Source organism: Callospermophilus lateralis, chromosome 2 (assembly GCF_048772815.1).
Source record: "Callospermophilus lateralis isolate mCalLat2 chromosome 2, mCalLat2.hap1, whole genome shotgun sequence".
NCBI lineage: Eukaryota > Metazoa > Chordata > Mammalia > Rodentia > Sciuridae > Callospermophilus > Callospermophilus lateralis.
Genome location: NC_135306.1, coordinates 200127093 through 200149581, shown reverse-complemented (window position 1 = coordinate 200149581; position 22489 = coordinate 200127093). Strand labels below are relative to the sequence as shown.

Below are 22489 nucleotides of genomic sequence, written 5' to 3'. Positions count from 1 at the left end.
CCTTAAACTAAGAAACTAACATTATAAACACTTTCATTTTGAACTTCTAGCCTCTAGAGTTGTGAGAAAAATAAATTTCTGTTGTTCAAGCCACATAGTCTGTGGTACTTTGCTATGTTTCAGCAATAGCAAAGCATTATACTCCTTAAGATAGAAAGACTTCTACCTTTTTCTGAGGAACTAGTTCAGCTTGAAAAATATAGTTTTTAATTTTATTATTTCTTAAAAATTTAATTGGTACATTATAATTATGCATAACAGTGGGATTCACTGTGATATATTTGTACATGCACATAATTTGTTCAATTTCACTCCCAAGTATGTGCCCTTTCCTTCCCCTTCTCCTGAACTTCATCCTCTATTCTACTGGTGTCCCTTCTGTTTTTATGAGATTTCCCATCCCCGTTTTATCTCAATAGCTTCCAAATATTCAGAAAACATCACTTGTGATTTTGGTCTGGCATATTTTACTTAACAGTATGTTCTCCATTTCCATCCATTTTTTTTTTCTGCAAATGACTGACTAAATTCATTGTGTGTATGTGTGTGTGTGTGTGTGTGTATGTGTGTGTCTGTGTGTGTTTGCATGCTCATTTAAAAATTTATTTACCTGTTGATGAACATCTAGGCTGATTCTATAACTTGCTATAGTATGCTGACTTTCTTTTGGACTAATATCAACAAGTGGTGTAGCTGGATCACATGTTGGTTCCATTCCTACTCTTTTAAATAATTGCCATACTGATTTCCATAGTAGTTGTACCCATTTACAGTGCCAACAGGGGTGTGTAAATGTTCCTTTTCCCCTGCATGTTTGCCAGCATTTATTATTATTTGTATTCTTGATGACTGTAATTTGAATTGGAGTGAGAAGAAATTACATTACAGTTTTGATTTGCATTTTCCTGATTGCTAACGGTGTTGAATATTTTTTCCATGCATGTGTTGGCTATTTGTCTCATCTTGTTTAATGGATTATTATTATTGTTGTTGTTGTTATTTAGTTCATTTATTTAAGCAGTCAACGATACATGAATTGGGCAGCTCCAATACAAAAGTGCTTTGGCTTTGCTAAAGGAGCCCCGGAGGAAGGCTTTTATAGGGTGAATGCCAAATAGAACAAAGAAATGATTTGATTGGTTAAAGTTTGAACTGTTGCCTTTGGAGTATCTCAGGGAGTAGTTGAAGATAATAAAACTAAAGTCCTATTGACCATTGTGATTGGTGGAGCGTAAGTTTCATTTTTTTCCCACATTTTAAATTGTTGCATTATATATGTACATGATGGTGGGATTTGTTGTTACATATTTGTACCTGCACACAATATAACAATATAATTTGGCCAATATCACTCCCCAGCACTCTCCACCTCCCTCCACAGTTCTCACCTATTGTTCCCTTTTCTCTACTGATCTCCCTTTGATTTTCATGAGATCTAACCACACATCCCCAAGCCGCAACCCTTTTTCCTCTCTATCTTCCACATATGATAAAAAGCATACATCTGAATGGGTTATTTTTTAGGTGATGTTTTTTGAGTTTTTAAAAAATTTCTGGATATTAATTCTCTGAGTAGTTGGAAAAGATTTTCTCCCATTCTGTAGGCTCTCCACATTCTTATTGTTTCCTTTGCTGTGCCATTCCATTTATTGATTCTTGTTTTTATTTCTTGAGCTTTAACAAGTCTTATTAAGGAAGTTAATGCCTACACCAAGGTGTTGGAGTGTTGACCCTAAGTTTTTATCTAGCAGTTGCAGTGCTTCTGTACTAATCCCTGGTTCTTGATCCATTTTGAATAGATTTTTGTTCAAGGTGATAAATAAGAATTTAGTTTCTTTCTTCTACACATGGATATCCAGTTTTACAGCATTATTGGTTAAAAAGGCTGCCTGTTTTCCAACGTGTGTTTTTGGCATTTTGTCAAGAATCAGATGACTGCATCTGTGTGGATTTGTCTCTGTGTTTTCTATCCTATTTCATTGGTCTACACACATATTTTTATGCCAATTACATGCTGTTATTATAAATAAAGCTCTGTAGCATAATTTGAAATTGGGTATAGTGATGCTTCTATGGTTGTTCTTTTTGATCAGAATTGTCTTGACTATTCTGGGTATTTTTATTTTTCCATATGAATTTAAGAAAGTTCATTTCTAGTTAGTTCTGTGAAACATGTCATTGGTATTTTGATTGGGATCACATTGTATCTGTGTTTTGCTTTTGGTAGCATGGCCATTTTAACAATATTAATTCTGCCTAAAAAGAATTTTGAGATCTTTCCATTTTCTGTGTCTTCTCCAGTTTCTTTCATTAATATTCTATAATTCTCATTGTAGAGTAGAGGGTTTCCATCTCCTTGGTTAGATTTATTCCTAGATACTTTATTTTTTTGAGGCTATTGGGAATGAAATTGATTCCTAGTTTCTTTTTCAGCATATTCACTATTGGTACATAGAAAAGCTATTGATTTTCATATGTTGATTATATATCCTGCTACACTGCTGGATTTGTTCAACAGATCTAGAAGCTTTCTGATTGAGTAATGTAAATATTCTAAGTGCAGGATCATAAAATCTGCAAACAGTGATAATTTAACTACCTTTCCTATTGGTACCCCATTTTTAAGCTTCTCTTGCTTTGACTGATCTGGCTAAAATTTCATATACCATCTTAAATAGGAGAGGTAAAGGTATATATACATGCTTATCTTAGATAGAATGCTTTGTTTCCCCCCATTTAGTATTATAGTGGCTCCCATGTAGTCTTTAAGATGTTTAGGTAAGATCTTTGTCTTCCTAGTTTCTTTAATGTTTTTATCAAGAATGGGTGCTGAATTTTGCCAAAGATTTTTAAAAAATATCTACTGAGATGATCATGTGATTTTTGTTCTTTTTTTAAAAAAAATACTTATTTTTTTTAGTTGTACACAGTACCTTTATTTTGTTTATTTATTTTTATGTGGTGCTGAGGATCGAACCCAGGGCCTCGCATGTGCTAGGTAAGCACTCCACCGCTGAGCCACAACCCAGCCCACTTTTGTGCTTAATTTTATTTTGTGGTGAACTAAATTTATTGATTTTTTTTTTGTTGAACCATTTTTGTATCCCTGGAATGAAACCAACTCAGTCATGTATAATATTCTTAGTGTGTTTTTGAATATGATTTTCTAGTATTTTATTAAGGATTAGGGACCTGTAGTTTTTCTTTCTTTAATGTGTAGCTATCTGGTTTTTATATCAAGATCTCCACTGGCTTCATATAATGAATTAGGTGTTATCCCCTGTTATATTTCCTGGAGTAATTTGAGAAGCATTGGCAATAGTTCTTTAAAGGTCTGGTAGAATACAGATGTGAATCCATCTAATCCTGGGCATTTGTTGAAAGGCTTTTTATTTTTTCTTCAATCTCACTTATTGTGACCAGTCTGGGTTTTCTGTCCCCTTTTGTTTCAATTTTGGTAGATTATACATGTCTAGAAATTTGTCTATTTATTTTAGACTTTCCAATTTATTGGAATAGGAATATAAGCTTTCAAAATAGACCCTAGTTATATTGATATTTTTGTATTTCTTATGACTTGCTTTGTGACCTAAAATGTGGTCTTTTTTTGGAGAAGTTCCATGAGCAGCTGAGAAGAAAGTAAACCTAGTTATTGTTGGATGAAATAGTCTACAGATGTGTTGGGTACATTTAATTTATAATATATATTTTTTAAATTTTGAAGTGTCTTCACTGAACTTATACCTGGCTGACCAATCTGTTGGTAAGAAAAGCGTTTAAAATCACCCAGTATCATTCTATTGGGTTCTATGACAGCCATTTTCTCAAGTAGTGTTTGATTTACTTTATTCATTTCCGGCATATTTGCTATTGTTATATCATCTTGTTGACTTAAATCCCTTCACCAGTATGAAGTGACCTTCTTTATCCCTTCTAATTTGAAACTGTCTTTGTTAGATATGAGAGTCACTACTCCTGCTTGCTTATGGGCTGCATTTGCGTGGAATATCAATTTTCAAATTTTCACTTTCAGCTGTGGATGTCTTTGCTTGAGAGAGGTATGTCTTTTCCCAACAACATACAGTTTGACCTTGTTTTAAAAAACCCAATATGCCAGTCTGTTATTTGGCTGGAGAATTAAGACTATTTACATTCAGTGTTATTATAAATATGTTTAATTTGAACCTATTACTCATTTACTTAACTACTCTTCCAATGAGATTCACCCTTTCCTGAGTTCTGGTATTTGATTTTAACTTTCTCTGTGAGGATTTCTTGATGTATTTTCCCTAATGATGGCTAACTCTTGGATTCTTTTGCTTATCTTGTAAGGTTTTCATTCTCTTTTGATTCTGAAGGTAGCTGTGCATGATATGGCATTTTTGGTTTAAAGGAATTTTCTTTCAGGGTTTGAAACACATTGTTCCAAGTCCTCCTGATTTTTAGGTTTTTTGTTGAGGTATCAGATATTGTTTTGATTGGATTACCTCTGTATATAATCTGATGTGTTTCTCTTGAGCCTTTTAAAATTCTATCATTATCCTATATATTTGGTATTTTAAAATAATGTATCATGGAGACCTTTTTTTTAAAAAAAAAATCTTTTCTGTGTGGGGTTTTAAATGCCCTGTATGTGGATCCCCATCTAATTCCCAATGTTTAGAAATTTTTCTATTATTTCAGTGAAAATGTTTTAATTATTATTTGTCTATATCTATATTCCTTCCTTAAATCCAATGATTCTTATGTTTGGTCTCTTAATGTTGTCCCAGAGTTGTTACATATTCTGATCATGATTATTTTTTTTCTTTCTTACTGAGTGTTCAAGTTAACATATTTTGTCTTCAGGGTCTGAAATTCTGTCTTACACATGATCTAATCTGTTAATGAGAGTTTCAACTAAATTTTTCATTTGATTTTTAGTCTCATAGTTCCAGGATTTCTGTTTCTTTTTCGGTTTCTTTATATTTTTATTGAAATGCTCTTTCACATCCTATATATTCTGTATTTCCTTAGTTCATTACTTAAGATTTTCTTATAGTTCCTTGATCATTTAAAAATTTATCAAAAATGTCTTCAGAATTTTATCTACTTCAGTATCTTTTGATTTAATTATTGGAAGGTTATAAACTATTAGAGGTGACTATGTTTTCTGAGGTCATATGTTTGTACATCCATTGAGTTGAATTCCTCTTCTCCTTTTGTGTGGGGGTCCTTTAGTGAGTAGTTATCTCATAATCATCCCTGGGCTGGGGATATCTTAGCTTCAGCATAATCAAAGTGTTAAGTTCAACCACCAGTACAACTTTGAGAGAATAACTGCTGGTAACAGAGGAAATTTAAAAGTAAACTTTATATCAACATATCCTATGTTATTCTAAATGATCTCTACAATGTATTGACCAAAGAGAAGAGTGAGAAATAATATAGAATGTTCTGGAAATATTAAGCATTAATGATAGTGTACTAAATTGAAGTGGAAGAAAGAATAAAAAATAGAAAAAAAGAAAAAAAGAGAAAAGTATGTTGGGGCAACAGAAGATAAATAAAGGATGAAGGAGAGAAAAGAATAAGAGCAAAATAAAGAAGTATTGAGAGAGGACCCAATTAATTGACAAAGAATTTGTTTTTCTTTTTGTTGGGATTTTAAAGTTGGAGACCTGACTTTTCAGAGTTTTGAATTTAGACTCTCCCAGCTATGAGGAAGGTTGATAGACTTATTGTTCTGTTTTTGTCAGCTCTGAGTCAAAATGGCCAAACTTGTTAAGAGGAGTATTACGTACTTAAGTCTACTCCCTCCTTGCCTATAGCTTCGATTAGTGAAGTACCGTAAGATTCAGAGCAGATCTCATTCTCAAAATGGTTGCTATTGTGACCAGGGATGGGAATGTAAATCTGGCAGCTCTGTTGGCTAACCCTTTCAACCATGTACCTGTAGACCAATCTGCATTGTTTTGTACCCTTTTGTCTGAGAACATCAGTCTGTGGGAAGTGGGTGGGTGGATGGGGGTGTAGGCAGTTGTGGAATGTACCAGTTTATTCTCTATATCCTTCTGGACATGGGGGAGGTGGTGCAGGGCCCAAAGTAGGATGTCGTGGAATTGCTGCTTTTTACCTAACCATGATCAGTCCCAGTTCCACCTTGTCAGTCATGTTCATTATCCAGAGTTCAGAGTGTCAATTTCAAATTAAAGTGCCCTAGAAAAGCAGTCATGGCTCCTTCAATCACTGTTTCTCCCAGATATTAGTCTCCTTCCTGTGCCCAGACTGACTCACAGCACTGGTGCATGGGTACCCAATGATCCAGTGAAAAATAAAGCTTAAGTGACTGATTGGTCTTGAATATTCATAAAGAAAGTATGCCTAGAAAAAGGCAATAAAGGGAAAAATAGAGAAATATGGAAAATAAAGGTAAACTGCAGGGATTTCCAGTATCTGGCACCAAAGTTGTTGCCACTTCCCTGTTTTCACTAACTTTGTTCTGCAGAGTGCTGAGAGTTCTCCCATGCCAGCTCAGCCTCTCTGTCTAAAACTGATGGGAGAATGTCTTTCAGCTTATTGGAGGGGAGAGCTCCCTCCACCACCAAGCCACCATGCCCACCAGTACTGCCTCCTTTTATTAACTTTTTATAGACTAGAAACCAGTACTTCAGGTTTTCATCTGGTTGCTAGCTTTGTATTGTCTACCAGTGTTTCCCCAGTCTTTCTATCTTAATTTACCATTACAGAACTGGTTTTTAGATCACTTTCCGGGAGCTCTTATGAGTTTTTAGTGTCCTCTGATCCTCATTTTGTTCTGAATCAAAAAGTATTTCCAAAGCTTAGGCTACTTAATTGTCTATCTCAGCTTTTACTTTATTTGGCATGGCTTCTTTTTTTAGCTAGAGGTGAGTGGCTCACTAGAGCTTTCTCCAGTTCCTTTGTGTGTATACCCTTGCACATATTTATTTTCTTCCAGACCATAAGAGATGTTATTCTATAGTCTTCCTACCTTGACTTGCCCTTGTAGAACTAGTTTATTTGTTCAGTTTCAGGGAGCTGCTATGAGAATGTGTTTTCCTCAGACCCTCTGTTTGTTCTGAATTGAAGAATATTTCCAAAGTTTAGGCCTCTTATAAGTCTATTGCAGCTTTTACTTTACTTTGCATGGCTTCTGTTTTTAGCTAGAGGTAACTCACTAGAGCTTTCTCCAGTTTCTATAGTGTGCATATCCAGGCACATATTTATATTCTTCCAGACCATAAGGGTTAGATGTTATTCTATAGCCTTCCTACCTTGACTTGCCCTTGTAGAACTGGATTTTTTGTTCAGACTCAGGAAGCTGCTACGAGAATGTGGTTTCCTCAGATCCTCTGTTTGTTCTGAATTGAAGAATATTTCCAAAGTTTAGGCCTCTTATAAGTCTATTGCAGCTTTTACTTTACTTTGCATGGCTTTTTTTTTTAGCTAGAGGTGACTAGCTCACTAGAGCTCTCTCCAGATTCCATAGTGTGCATACCCTTGCACACACTTATATTCTTCCAGACCATAAGGGGTAAATGTTATTCTATAGCCTTCCTACCTTTACTTGCCCTTGCAGAACTGGTTTTTTTGTTCAGTTTCAGGGAGCTGCTACGACGTGGGGTCTTCTGATCTTCTGTTTCGTTCTGAATTGAAGAATATTTCCAAAGTTTAGGCTACTTATAAGTCTATCTCAGCTTTTACTTTACTTTGCATGGCTTCTTTTTTTTTTTTTTTTTTTTAGCTAGAGGTGAGTAGCTCATTAGAGCTCTTCCCAGTTTCCTTAGTGTGAGCACACTCTTGCACATATTTGTATTCTTCCAGATCATAAGGGATAAACATAATGTTATCAAGGTAAATATCCCATGTTGGCTGCCTTGTTCTCTGAATCTCTGTGTTGAGTTTCTGGCTGGTTGCTAGTCAATTTATTGACCAACAATATTGTAATCTCAGTCAGTCTAGGAGTGACTGTTATCTCTATTGGTTTAATTACGCTAGTCATGGAAATTTCTGTGTTGTACCTCAAATAAAATTAACTCTCAAGCAGCAAACTGTTGGTCCTCACAGTGTGAATCACCAAGGTAAATTTCTGCATAACAAAACCAAGGAGGTTGAAGAAATCAAAGTGAGCCCCAAGCTAACATATCAGAGACGAATTTTTATTTAGATCCAGTATATATTCACAAATACTTCATAATTTGTTGTATACATTGATCAACTTCCAGAATAATTTTAGGAATAGTTGCTATGTGCTTACTTAGTCATTCTGTAAGTTCTATTCATTCTGTATTTTTTTTAAAACTAGATCTCATGAAAGTAGGGAGGCCATCAGAATAGAGAAAGAGGATCCTGGGGAGAATAGAGCAAGGGGACATACTGAGGAGTGAAACTGACCAAATTATGTCACATATATGTATGGATATGCCACGATGAAACCCACTGTTCTATATAATACACACCAATTAAACATATCTATGTAGATTATATACATATGGTTTTACATTAATTATATTATTCCTTAACATTTTCCTCTCAAAAATGTTAGTCCTCTTTTTTTATCTCTATAAATGTGAACACATATCAACACACATGTGCACATGTGTGCATGCACACACATGGCCCAAAACCTTTTTCTGGTCTCAGTTTGTGTACTTCAGTCAGTCCCTAAGTCTTACCTGACCATTGTATATAAAATACCTTTGCCTTACCTCCTTATTCTGCCTTTACTTCATAACATTTTACTATCATGATTATATATAGTATATATGCACATATATGACCATTTTATATATAAATATCTTTCTTCTCCACTTGAATGCAAATTCCCTGATGACAGAGACAGTGTCTTGTTAGTCATCCTTAGTGCCTATTAAAAAGCCTAGCAAATAGTAGATTCTTCATGAATATTTGCAAAAACCATGAATGAATGTTAGGTATCTAGTTATTTTAAGCTTGTGAGAAAATAGACATTCTCATATATTTCTATGGTATTATGAATTATTCCAGCATTTTGGAATATTAAACTTGACCCTACACCCACATTTTTAGGAATCTACCACTTCCAGAAATAGTCTCTTGTTTGCAAAAATATTTGTATTATAATATTTATTGAATCATTGTTTATAATTTAAGAAAACTGGGAACAAAGTTAAATATACAGTAAATAAGGGAATGCAAAATATATAAAAAATAAGTTATAAGAAGGTTTTCTTTAGATGTGTTTTTTAATGAAAAGATGCTTATGATAGTTGCAAAAAAAGACATGTAACAAGATAATGAGAAAATGATCATACAATTAGTAAAAACATTTTTATGTAGATTTGGATGTGTGGATGTAATGCAGATTATATTAAGTGAAAAAAATCACTTTATACTTTTTGATATGTAGTTTCATGTATTGCTTTTGTCATTTTATGTTTTCTATTTATTAAATGAAGGGGGAAAAGTAAATAATATATTCCATTTTATTAATTCTAAACACTGGATATTGTGCTTTATCACCTTACAGAATATGCTTTCTAGAAACTTAACATCTCTTGATTTGCCTGAGTAAACACTTACCAACCGTGCACAGCAGCAGATTGAATGTGCAAGTGCAATACCAATTTCCAAGAGGTACGAGGCCAATAAAATACGTGAAACTTCCCTCCCTAGTTTCTGTAATCAGGAAATAGGGAGAAATCTTACATTATTATTTTTAGTAAGCACAAACAAGCTCTTGGAATGAGCTTGTAGTATAAGAACCAAGGAAAAGAAGGAAAACAATAAATGGACCTTTTCCCAATGTGATTTCCCTAGACATTTTTATTATTTTGCTTTCTTCTTAATTTTTCATGCTACACGTCTTCCCAATTCATTGTATGTAGCTTTCGTCCTTGATCTTCATCACTTAGCATTCTTGTTACACTTCTTAAAACTTTTTATTTAATTTTAATTAATGTTTGTCTTCACTAGAGTCCCTGGCACAACTTGCTATGTAAGGTCTCCAGTTAGTAAGATTTGGCCCTTCTATTTCTAAGGATTAGATGGCAACCCAGAGGTTTTTTAACAAGCTATTTTTGTTTATTAAGACAGCTATTAGTAACTACAAATTTACTTAAACTTACATTTGTGGTGATAAAAATTTCTCAGAGATACTGCTGTAATAGCATAGAATGATGAGCAAATTAAGAAAGAATTCAACAAACATTTTACTTGAAAGCACAAGTGATTGTGACTTCCAGGATAAATAAAACAGATCTCTTCTGATGTTACTGGAAATATTTTCAACTACATACATTATGGGTGAACTATGCAAATCATAACAGAGCTCTTCCTGAATAAGCAGTCTTTGTGCTGGCTATGTAAATAAGGATATTCAGACCTAAACGAAATAGCAACATAATTCACTTTCCCTTCAATTTCTTCTCCTCCTCCTCTTCTTCTTTCTCCTTTTTCTTTGTTGGTTCTATTTAATATCTTTTATATGTGAAAAAATGTTAAGTGTTAGGGATTAAATAATGAGAATACAGTGACAAATAAAAACTTTCTGCTTTCTCAGAGTTTATAATCAAGTAGAAAAGACGGAGAATAAGTCACATATGGTAAGGTTAATATGTCAAAATGGATAAAAATATGCTTAATAATTATAGGCAGTAGGAGGTTCACTCAAAGCCACTAGTATCTAAAAAGGCTTCATAAAGAGATAGGATCTTTGAAATAAGGGTAGTGCTGAGAAAAAAAGGAAGGAGAAAGCAGAATTTTAGGCAGCTTCAATTTTTATTTATTGTTTCATTGCAACCTGTCTTTTTTCAGAAAGAATTTACACCAAAAAAATCAAATAACCCAATTAATAAATGGGCTAATGATTTAAACAAACACTTCTCAAAAGAAAAAAATACAAACAGCCAACAAGTATATGAAAAAAGTTCAATATCATAGCAATTAGGGAAATGTAAATCAAAACTACACTGAAGACTTCATTTTACACCACTCAGAAAGGCAGTCATCAAGAATACAGATAATAATAAATGCTGAAGAGGATGTGGGGAAAAAGGAACACTTTTACACTGTTCGTGAGACTGTAAATTAGTACAACCAATATGGAAATCAGTATGGAAGCTCCTCAAAAGACTAGGTATGGAGCCACCATATGACCCAGTTCTTCTACTACTCTTCAGTATTCATCCTGAAGAATTAGTGTCATCGTACCACAGTGATACATGCATACCCATGTTTAGTAGCACAATTCATAATAGTCAAACCATGGAACCAGCCTAGGTGTTCATCAACAGATGAATGGATAAAGAAAATGTTGGCATTTATACACAATGGAGTGTTATTCAGCCGGAAAGAAAAATGAAATTATGGCATTTGTAGAAAAATGGATGGAAATAGACACAATCATGTTAAGCAAAATAAGTCAAACTCAGAAGATTAAGGGTCATCATGTTTTCTCTCATGAGGAATCTATGGAAGAGAAAAGAAAAGAAAGATGTGGTGGATCTCATGAAAATCTAAGGGAAATCAGTAGAGGAAAGAGGCCAAGAGGTGGGAGATGTGGGTGGGGAGCGCAGAGGAGTGATACTGGCTAAATTATATTGTTATATTGTGTATTGTGTGCAGGTATGTATATGTAACAACAGATTTCATCAGTGTGTACAACCATAATGCACTAATTTAAAAAAAGTGGGAAAAAAGAAATAGCCTCCCCCAAATAAGTTAAAAGTGTGACAAAATAATTAACAGAGAAATAAAATAAAATGAATAATGGAGTTGTATCACAATGACCTAGTGTATTTACACAAGCAAACAACACAAAAGACTAACATGTTTGAGGAATGATAAAGAAGTTTTAAATGAAACAGTGTTTGATCATGTATGACATGAACAGGAAGATTAGGAAGATTGAAGGATTTAATTCTAATTTATGTTTGTTGGCAGCAATACAAAATCATAAAATTTCAGGTGGAAATTATTTGTGGCCTCTTCACTGGCAATACTGTTAAAAAATCACTCTGCCTACATCCCTTTATTTGTAAGTTGGTGTTGTTGTCAATCTCTTCCCTCAAAGCGGCAAGATGTCTGATGGAGCAGCTCAAATAGCAAAGTAAGAGAGAGAATATGAGTTCTTGAAATATAACCTATGCTTATGAACCAGGCTTAAATCAGCAAGGGCTCTTTTTTGCTAAGGTCAATTTGCATTATATTTTCTAGACTTAAACCTAAGAGAAATCTAATTTTAAAATGTTAAATAAAGAATAAATGATATTTGGTAATTTGGAAAGCCAGTAGAAAGAGAGCAGCCAAGGTTAAGATTTGGGGTCTAGAAAATTTCAACAAGGGGGTCTTACAGTACTGTACTTTCAAGTGAGTAAGCAATTTCTATTTTATATCTTTTGAGTTTGAGATGATGATAGAAGTATAGCCAAGTAAAAAAGTCAAGCTAGTCACCAGATTAATAGGCTTGGAGTTTGAGAGAAAGAACAAAACAATTAGCTAACAGGCATGAATTAGAACATTTTCCTGTTTACACATCAGGATACTAAGGAACAGGAAGCTAAACTTCGTCAATAGCTAGCAGGTATAAGGATAGTATTTGAACAATACAACCTGGTTCTGGAGTCTATACCACTAACCATGTTGTATTATGGGAGACATATTTCAGAGGTATGCACTTGGGGGACAGATGATAGTGTTCCTGGGAACACTAATTACTTGGATGACTTTCTTATGTAGCCAAACACCTTTCTTATGCTATAAAAGGGGCATGTGAAAATATTGTAAAGTGTTGGCTATCTTAATAAATGTAGACATAACTCAACAATGCCACGGGGAAAAGCCCATGGGTAAGAAATGTATGTCTAATGTACAAGTTCATTTTGTATAACTAATCACAGAAAACAAAGATAAAACTTGTGGTTTTGGGGAAAATCAATAGTACTGAGTTCAGATAAGTACAGTCAACAGTGGTTCTTAATATTTATTGAAAAAGACAGGTGCTGTGATTTGGACAAGGTTTCAGTGTGCCCCTCAAGGGTTCATGTGTTGGAAACTTGGTTCTCATTTGGTAATTTTAAGAAGTGGCAGGGAACTTTCAGAAATGGAAATGGGAGGAGGGATTGTTAGGTCACTGGAGGTGCTGTTCTTAAAAGGAATTAATGTAGTTCTCATGAGACTCTAGCTAAATCTTGTGAAAGCGTTGTTATAAAGGAGCAAGACTGAGCCTTTCCCAATCTTTGTTTTCATGTCTTACCTGTAGACCCTGTCAGGTATTTTCTCCCTTGATATTATCTGCCATTAGGCCCTTACTAGAGGTCAAACAGGGCTACCCATCTTGGGACTTTCAGTCTTTCTTTCTTGTAAGTATACAATCTCAGTTATTTTGTTATAACTTTGAAAAAACAGACTAATATAGAAGGTCTTGACAATTATGTAATATTATCTTAAATTGAGGATTATAAATTTAGGAATAAGAATGGTGACCTAAGTACCCTGAAACAATCATACACTTAATAACTTAAGTACACCCTTCTTATTCTCTGCAAACAAAATCACAATTGAAGTTATCTATATATTGAATCACCAGATATTGGAGATTTTTCTTAGAATTTATAGGGGAAATCTGGGCATGCTTATTTAAGTCATTTATTACACACCATCTATTTTGGGGTATTACTGTATTTTCAATTATTTTTTTATTATTCTATGGTCTTTCTTTCTTTCTTCTTTCTTCTCTTTGAAGAGGGGTACTGAGGATTGCACTCAGGAGCACTTGACCACTGAGCCACATCCACAGCCCTATTTTGTATTTTATTTAGAGACAGGGTCTCACTGAGTTGCTCAGCACCTTGCTTTTGCTGAGGCTGGCTTTGGAATCACGATCTTCCCGCATCAGCCTCCTGAGCCACCGAGATTCCAGGCATGCATCACTGCACCCGGCCACACAGTCTTGTTTTCTATTCTCTGAATTATTTCCACTGATGATCCTCTACATACTATATTGCAGGTAAAGAGAGGAAGTGTATAGGGAAGGAGAGAAAGTCATATCCCTCTCCTACAGTTACTCTTATAGTCATTATTTTATACTAATTGTTATTTCTTTTGTTCTGTTGGCCAGCCCTTCCTGCAACCTTTCCTCATTTTAAGTGGGAGATTTTTTTATAAGCATTGCTAAAGTCTTTTGCAGCACTAATTTTGTGATTTGAAATTTAAAGCCAGAACAGCTGGAATAAATGTAGTTAATATCTTAGGAGGAAATATAGTGATTTCATATAATCAAAATTCATATAAGATGCAAAGATACCAGGTTGCTATGAAAAGTTTTGTGTAATGAGAAATCACTAGGCATTTAAAATTTGAACTATGCATACATAGCAGAATTCTTTTGTTGATTTTGGGAATGGTTTTATGGTCCAGGTTTATGCTTTTCTTACATGAAAAGAATCATCAGAGACCTTGTGCCTAATGCAAAGACACTTATCATTGAAGTCTTTATATTTTTTACTTGCTTTATTTTAATTGGGAAAATCAAGAATTCAAATGGCTTGTTAATATGCACTAAAAATATTACCTTAGAATCATTTTTTAAAATTAAGCTCTTTCAATCAAGACCTCACTGCCACATAAAGGAACAATACAAGCCTCGTTTTATATCCTAAGTTTTCAAAATCACTGAAAATAATAATTTTTAAATTAAGGTTTTCCTATACAACAGGCCACTTACCGCTTGTCCATAATTCCTATATGACACAGTATGAAAAGTAGACAACTCAAATACTGTTAGACATAGTGCAATAAATGCAGTAATTACAGAGAAGATGTTCATGATCAAAGCCCATAAGGTCTGAAAAGGAGACATAAGGTAAATTTATTATATTCAGAATAAACACTTTGGTTAAACAGTTTGTCTTGCTAATTGCATCGAATTAAAAACTTTGATCTAGTTTGTGAGGCTTTAGAAGTATTTGTACACTTGCTGCTCATGCAAAATATATTTCTGGTTTACACAAAACCCAGTTAATGTAGACAAAACATTAAATTATCAACAAACTAAAAAGCATTAATCTGGGCTAGGGATGTGGCTCAAGCGGTAGCATGCTTGCCTGGCATGTGTGCGGCCCGGGTTCGATCCTCAGTACCATATACAAACAAAGATGTTGTGTCCGCCGAGAACTAAAAAATAAATATTAAAATTCTCTCTCTTTCTCTCTTTAAAAAAAAAATAAAATAAAAGCATTAATCTTCCAATTCCATTGGGGATCAAAAATATTGTATTTTACAATCTTGTGAATCAGTTGTAAGAAGATTGTAAAACATGATTTGAACCAAAGGGTTTCAACTGAAAGGAAAATTAAAAAAGGAGAAGAAAAAAAAGTAATGGAAAATGAAAACTGTTTGTGGAAATACAATCAAACGGAATTAAGTTTTAATCATAGGTTTTTATTATCTGGGAACATTTACCAATAACTTTAAACAGATATCAAATTTATTTATCCTATATCACAGATCTTTTTCCTGGACAAATGCCCAACTTTGATACAATCCTGTTTACAATCTGACTTTCAGAAAATGAGATTTTAGAGCAGTATAATATCTATATATAAAGGCATTAGGTTCTGTTAAATGCTTTCTAATCATGATATTCATATAATGTTAAAAGGTAGAATACCAAACAAAAAACTCTAAAAACTATAATTTATAAGCTTTAACATAAGGTAATCATGACTTTAACTACTGCAACATATTTGTCTCCATTAACTTATGTGATCCTAGATTTTCACTTAATTTCTTAATTTGTTTTATAGGGTGTGTAAACTACTTCATTATTCTGAATCATCTTTTCATTAAGACCTATTGTTAAGCATAGTGATAGTCAATTCTAGAGATATCCCAACATTTCAACTTACCAGGTATGGACTCGATTTCTGTGTTGATCTTATTGTGGAAGCTCCTGACACAATATACTGAACATAAAAACATAAGTATTTACTGATAATGATTGCCAACTTAAAATGTATTTTTAAAATTTTCTAAGTCATGTATTTTTAGAATACTAAACAGTAATAAAAAAAAAACTTAAAGGGATCAGGATAAGTATCCATCATGAAGTAATGATGCTATCCAAAGGTTATAAAAAATAACCACAGGGTCACCAGTAATAGAAATATATAAGGGAGTGTGGACAGAATGTGAATTGTGGCAGTTCTGAATCTGGGATCAAGTCTGATTATATGTGCATAAAATATTTCACACATAACTCAGTTATTTCTTCTAGTGCTATTGCTTCTAATGAGATGATGCATTGGCTGAGTACATGTCCAGATATGAAAAACATGGCTTGTGAGTTGATCTCACACTGTGATTTACAAAATACAACTCTTATAGTAATTATGAGGGTAAGAGCTGCTATTTATGCTTTTGATTGATTTTTCAAAAAGAGATCCCATTATTTCATGAGAGAATATTTATTTCCAAGAACAGGAAAACAATACCATAGTGTTCGAAAGTGATCTATCTGTACAACCCCCTGAAATATTCCTTGCCTTATCTGTTTTAGTGGTTTTATTAGCAAAGGCTAATTTTAGGAAAAAAAACAGCATTCATGCAACACCCTTTATTTAAGAAGGTCAAAATTTGAAACTTACAAATTCCACAAGAGTAAATTTAAATCACACATTCTACACTTGCTTCTGTAACAAAAGCTGAGATTTCTAAGGAGGTAGATGGTGAAGAGAAAACCTAACATGATATCAAAGTGAAAATATCTTGTGAATTTTAAACGAGAGTGCTCTCCAACTAGATTATTAAGTCATTTGCTTAATAAAATGCCTTTCAAAATTTGCAACCTGAAAATTTTTTTACTGAATTACATTTAACTGAAATTCTAAAAAATGTATTGTTTAATATGCTATTTTTAAAAGTTTTTTTTAGGCAATATGTACCTCTCTCATAATCACATATGCATGGAACTTAATTTGCTCCATTTCAGTTCCCAGTACTTCCTCTTTCCTTATCCTCCTCTCTCTATCTTTTGCCCTTCCTTTACTCTATTGATCTTCCATTTATTTGTTTTTTAAATTGGTACTTTATAGATAGACATAAAGGTGAAATGTACTTGGAGTCTCCTTCCTCTTCCTGCCTTTCCTGAATTCCCTTCCTCTACTCTAATGATTTCCCTTTTATTTTCATGGGATTCCCCCTCACACCACTTTTTTCCCTTATTTTATCCTGGCTTCCTCAGATGAGAGAAAACATTACACCCTTGACTTTCTGTGTCTGGTTTATTTTCACTTAGAAGAGGTTCTATATTTCCATCCATTTACCAGCAAATGCCATAATTTCATTCTTCTTTATGGTTGAGTAAAACTCCCTTGTATGTGTTTTATTACCTTTTCTTGATCCATTCGTGTGTTGATGGGCACCTAGGCTGGTTCCTAACCTGGCTATTGTGAATTTCAATTGCACTGTTATAATCACTGATGTGGCTTTCTCACTACAGTATGCTAATTTTAGTTCTTTTGGACAAATATCAAATAGTGGGATAGCTGGGTCATATGGTGGTTCCATTCTTAGTCTTTTGAGGAATCTCTCTCCATAAGCTCTGCCAAAGTGGTTGTACTAATTTGCAGTCCCACCAACAAAGAATGAGTGTACCATTTTCCACACATTCTCACCAACATTTATTATTTGTATTCTTGATGACTGCCATTTCTGACTGGAGTATGATAAAATCTTAATGTAGTTTTGATTTGCATTTCCCTAATTGCTAAGGATGCTGAACATATTTTTACATTATTAGTTGGTCATCTGTGCTTCTTTTGAAAAATGTCTGCTTTGTTCATTTGCCCATTTATTAATTGTATGTATGTGTGCATGTGTGTTAAGCTTTTTGAATGCTTTATATATTCTAGATATTAATTCCCTGTCAGAGAGTAGTTGGCAAAGATATTCTCCCATTTTGCAGGCTCTCTCCATATGCCCTAGTTTTCTTTGCTGTGCAGAAGCTTTTTAATTTGAAAATTTAATTTGAAAATTCATTATTTTTCTCTTATTCTTTTTCCAAGGCAATGCTTTGGTATATATAAGTAGTGCATCATTTATTAATGAGTCAGTACATCACTTATCAACCATGCATCATTATCTGGATTTTATATGAAAATTAAATATTTTTATCATTATTTTTCTATCTTCTACTACTGAAATGAATATTATAATGAAATCAATATAAATGTATTATACTCACAAAAATTCCCCAAAAAGCACATCCTGTTTTATAAGTTATAGGTTCATATGTCCCAAAGACTCCTTTAATTTGTCCCATATACAAAACCAATAGGAAATACCACATGAAAATATGAAAAATGCCAATCATAATCTGGATAGCCTGTAAAAAGAGAATATTGTTAGTACTGAAAAAATGTAATTTAACACACAATTCCAAAGAATTTTAACTATAAGAAATATTCAACACCTTTACAAAAGATGATGGTAAAACAACAATACACCTACCCATGTATTTCCTGAATTGGTTAGTACAGAAAGAAGGCCCTGTTCAGGAAGGACTGAGGTTTCTCAATTAGGAATCAGCAATACTAGACCAAAAGATTGTTTAAAAATAGTAGCTCTGACCACTTCTCCCATAAGAAAGTTAACAATTATACCACCTGTCAAGTTATGGTATAAGGAAAGAATATTGACAGTATGTAGGAAAATGTGGTTGCTAATTTACTTGGACGCAGGAAGCCATATATTTGACATTTTCTTGTTCTTTTGAATCTTAGAAAGGTTTATCTTTTCCTTCAAGGAATACTTGGTATGTATGGATTTTTTTCACAAGCATGCTAGAGTAAACCATAATCCATACAATAACATAAAGCATATCTTAGGCAGATATGCTTGCACTAGATCCTTCCATTAGATAAATCACAAGTTAGAACAGGAGAGAATTATTATTCAACTTTAGCTTGTAAAAATATAATTATTATCCCAGAAAACTTATTTTCAAATTTATGTGAGCTGATAATTCATATACTATAGATTTTTATAATTAATCTTTAAAAATGATGGAGTGTTATTTTCATTTTCATATAAACTTTAATAGGAAGCTATTTAATGTTTTAAGAGTTTTTGTACTTTGTAAAGCAAGTAGTCTATGGAACACAATGCACTTAGCTAGTAGAGAATGTATTTTTCTTTTTTTAGATACCTCCTTTTTGATAACAATCCTATCTATTCTTTATGTTTAGAATTTAAGCTTTCTCACTGCATCATATTACAAGAATGATATCATTTCAGAGTTTTTTGGACTTAATGAGGAGAAACATTATCTACTAAGACTGCAAAATTCCTGAGGGCCTGGACTTTGTTTTTTTCCTTATTGCATCAACAGTCTCTAGGTGCCCAGCACAGAGTGGGCACCCAGTGAATACCGCCTGTATAAGCATACTGGTATCAAGAATACTAATTCCATGTGACTTTGCCAGGGATAAAAGGAGTAGGCTTGAAAAATAATGTATCTTTGTATATGACTGGATGCTTTTCTATAGAAAACTATGAAATATCTACAAAGTCAAAGCTTATAAAGAACTCTGCCAACAGGCAGGTTTTCTTATTTAAAAATGGCTTTTAATGCTTGGGATAGAGCTTAGTGGTACAGCACTTGTCTAGTATGTGTGGAAGCCCTGGGTTTCATCCCCAGAACTGAGAAAATAAAAACTAAGTTCTTAATTCAGCACCAAAAAGTGGGTTCTAAGAGGTCAAACTCCCTCTCTCCCACTTAAAAAAAAAAAAAAAGCAAAAAAATGTACAAAACCAGCCATATATCCATGGTTCTGGGGGAGAAGATTCAGGCTTTCATTCTATCTCAAAGTGGTCTTTGACCCCAGAGAGGTTAAAGATCTCTGCTAACAATCTGATAGAAGACTTAAAACAACTGGCATACACAGTATTCAAATTCAGAAGAAGAATCAGTCAATGGAAACGTTTTCTTCCTTTTAGATGTAAAAGTGCATGATCCTCATAATTCTTTAGTATTTATTAAGAGTAAACTGTTTTTAACCTCACAGGTTTATAACTTAATAAGACAAAATTACCATATCCTACTGTATAATAATTAAAAAAAATTAATGATAGTCTCTCTTAAAGTTAAAACACACACATACCCTCTCTCTTTTTAAAACTTTATTCCTTGGGTTTCTCTAATACTGTGTGTGTTGGTTTAGTCAATGTTTAGGAATGTAACATTAGTCGAAATTTGTAGAAGACAATCAACATTTTTTTAAAATATTAAATTCTTATCCTTTGATTTAACCAAAGCTATCCCTTTCCAGATCCAAGAATACTCTTCTCAAAACTGAAATATTTACGACTGTGAATTTAGTCAAAGTGAAATATTACTTACCCCTAACACAAGACTATCTGCTGTAGAGGTGTTCCCACATGCCATACTATAAGCATTTCTTCTACTTGATTTTGTTTCTAACCTTTGGTGATAGCTTTATTAGCAAACTTCTACAAAACAATACAAAACACACACACGATTTCCTCAGAAAAAAATACATAAGTTTGATTCTTTTTTACAGTTTTAATCATCTTCCTAAAGTTAGAAGCAACAGTTGTTCTTTCTATGCTTCAATTCTTAGAGGTATCAGCATTATCCACCTCTTCTGAATGACAGCCTCCATGACTGAAAAGCCTCTTTGTGACTAAAAAATACTGGTATATTACAGATATCACCTTTTAGTGGCAAGCAGTGTCTATAGGTGACTTAATAGAAGGGACACCTAAGGAACAGTATTAGAGAATTTACAGTAAAGCATTCAACAATTCATTTGCAATTCATAATCAATTTAATATCATTCATAATGCCATGTTTGCATTTTTAAAAATAACTTCATATACTTGAATTGGCCAACTGTGTTTTTTTTTTTGGACACATACTTCCTACCTAGTTCTTCTCTCTTTATAATCTTTTCTTCTATCACACAACTTACTGGAGTTGCTCTGCAATCCTAACAGTAGCTCCTGTTCTTTTTTTCCCCTTTAGTCTTCCTAGTGTTTAGATCATCTTTGTATTAAGATAAAAACTTGGCTAATAATTCCATTCCCTTGTAGGACTGTATCCTTTTGTAGAAGTGAAATTCTGCATCTGCTAGTATGCCACATAGGAGTCATGACACCTGACTGATGATTTTAAAATTTCAGTCTTGATCTTTTCAGAAAGAAGGGAGTTTTGAGTAAATGATCCCATACCCTTAAAATTTAATGGCTTGATTGTTTTCATTAATCCTTGTTTCTGAAATTTATTTTCTCAATGTCTCTTAATGCTTATAAGAGCTACTGATAACAAAAGATAAAAAACAATATGTTAGTAATTGAAGCAAACCTTATACATTCAATTAAAGAGAAGTAAAAAAAGGCGGCTTTGGATGTATAGGCAACCAAGTTAAATCTCTGTGTCACAATTAAATAAAATTCACAGAATTATAGAATTCACATAGAATAATGATGAAAAATCATTATTTGCTACTTTTCAGATAAGAGGAAAATAAAAATAAATCCTTTTATGTATTTAGAGGAATTCTTTTTACACTCACTGCTAAACAGTGGAAGAGACATGAAGCGACTCTGGGTGTAAAATATTTAGCAACACTATAATCTCTATCAGGCCCCCACTTAAGCCACCCCAAGTGAAATAGTAAAATAAATATTAATGAGAAAAAAGAATGTGTGTATATGTGTTTGTGTTTAAAATCCTCAGCTTATTTGATGGAAGAAAGAAATATTCCAACATTCATGGAACAATTGATTGGAATTCTTTCTAAAAAAAATTCTACATTTGGCTACTCTACAATCCACTTATGTATCATGTTTATGTAAATGGAAATAATCATTTATTTCTTTATTATCTGGTGGTTCCATCATGAACCCAAAAGAACAAGTCTGCTAGTCCATATTCCAAACCCTAATCTCTTACTCCAGGATTGCTTTATACAGAAATTCTACAACAATTCTCTTCTAGTACAGAGCTTGTACTAGAATCCACTTCTAGCATCTTCAGTAAAACATCTTCGGTAGAGATGCAAACCCTCATTGTCTTTAGGAAAAAACCCAAATAAATAAATAGAAAAATTGAGGGCGGAAGGGTGGGGAAACACTACTTATGTCCAAAATTTTCAAAAACCCTTCACCAGCCAGCTCACCTTTACCTCCGGGGTGGGGGGTGGGGGCACTACCCGGTTTCAGTCTAAAGGCTGCAGCAGGAATCTTTGGGAAGCCTGCGGTGACTGACAGGTCTGTTAGATATTCTTGTTTTCCTAATATTTTGTCCATAATTCCTACTTCTGATTTTCAGGGCTGGCTCCTAAGTCAGCAAGAGCTCCCAGAAGCCAAGGAATTCATTTTTGCATGTCCTGGGCTAGGACCCAGAGATGGTAGCTGGAGGAAGTGACAAACAAGGGGCGACTAGGCCCAACCTGCAGCGGCGAGGCATAGTGGGGCGCGGGCCTCA

At 33.7% G+C, this 22489-nt stretch overlaps 1 protein-coding gene across 4 annotated transcripts in view; it reads right to left on the bottom strand.

The window, feature by feature from the left end:
• Nucleotides 1–22489, bottom strand: part of Ms4a13 (membrane spanning 4-domains A13) — a 55735-nt gene that overhangs the window by 32926 nt on the left and 320 nt on the right. For 2 of the 4 annotated variants that reach the window (XM_076847299.2, XM_076847300.2), the window contains exons 2-5: nt 20381–20490; nt 18224–18364; nt 15888–15944; nt 14705–14824 (exon numbers count right to left, since the gene is read on the bottom strand). In XM_076847299.2, coding sequence (XP_076703414.1) covers nt 14705–14824; nt 15888–15944; nt 18224–18364; nt 20381–20425 — 363 coding nt within the window. In that variant the 5' untranslated portion in view covers nt 20426–20490. Of the gene's footprint in view, nt 1–9561; nt 9658–14704; nt 14825–15887; nt 15945–18223; nt 18365–20380; nt 20491–22489 lie in introns of all 4 variants that reach the window. The other 2 variants (XM_076847297.2, XM_076847298.2) reach the window with 2 other exon arrangements.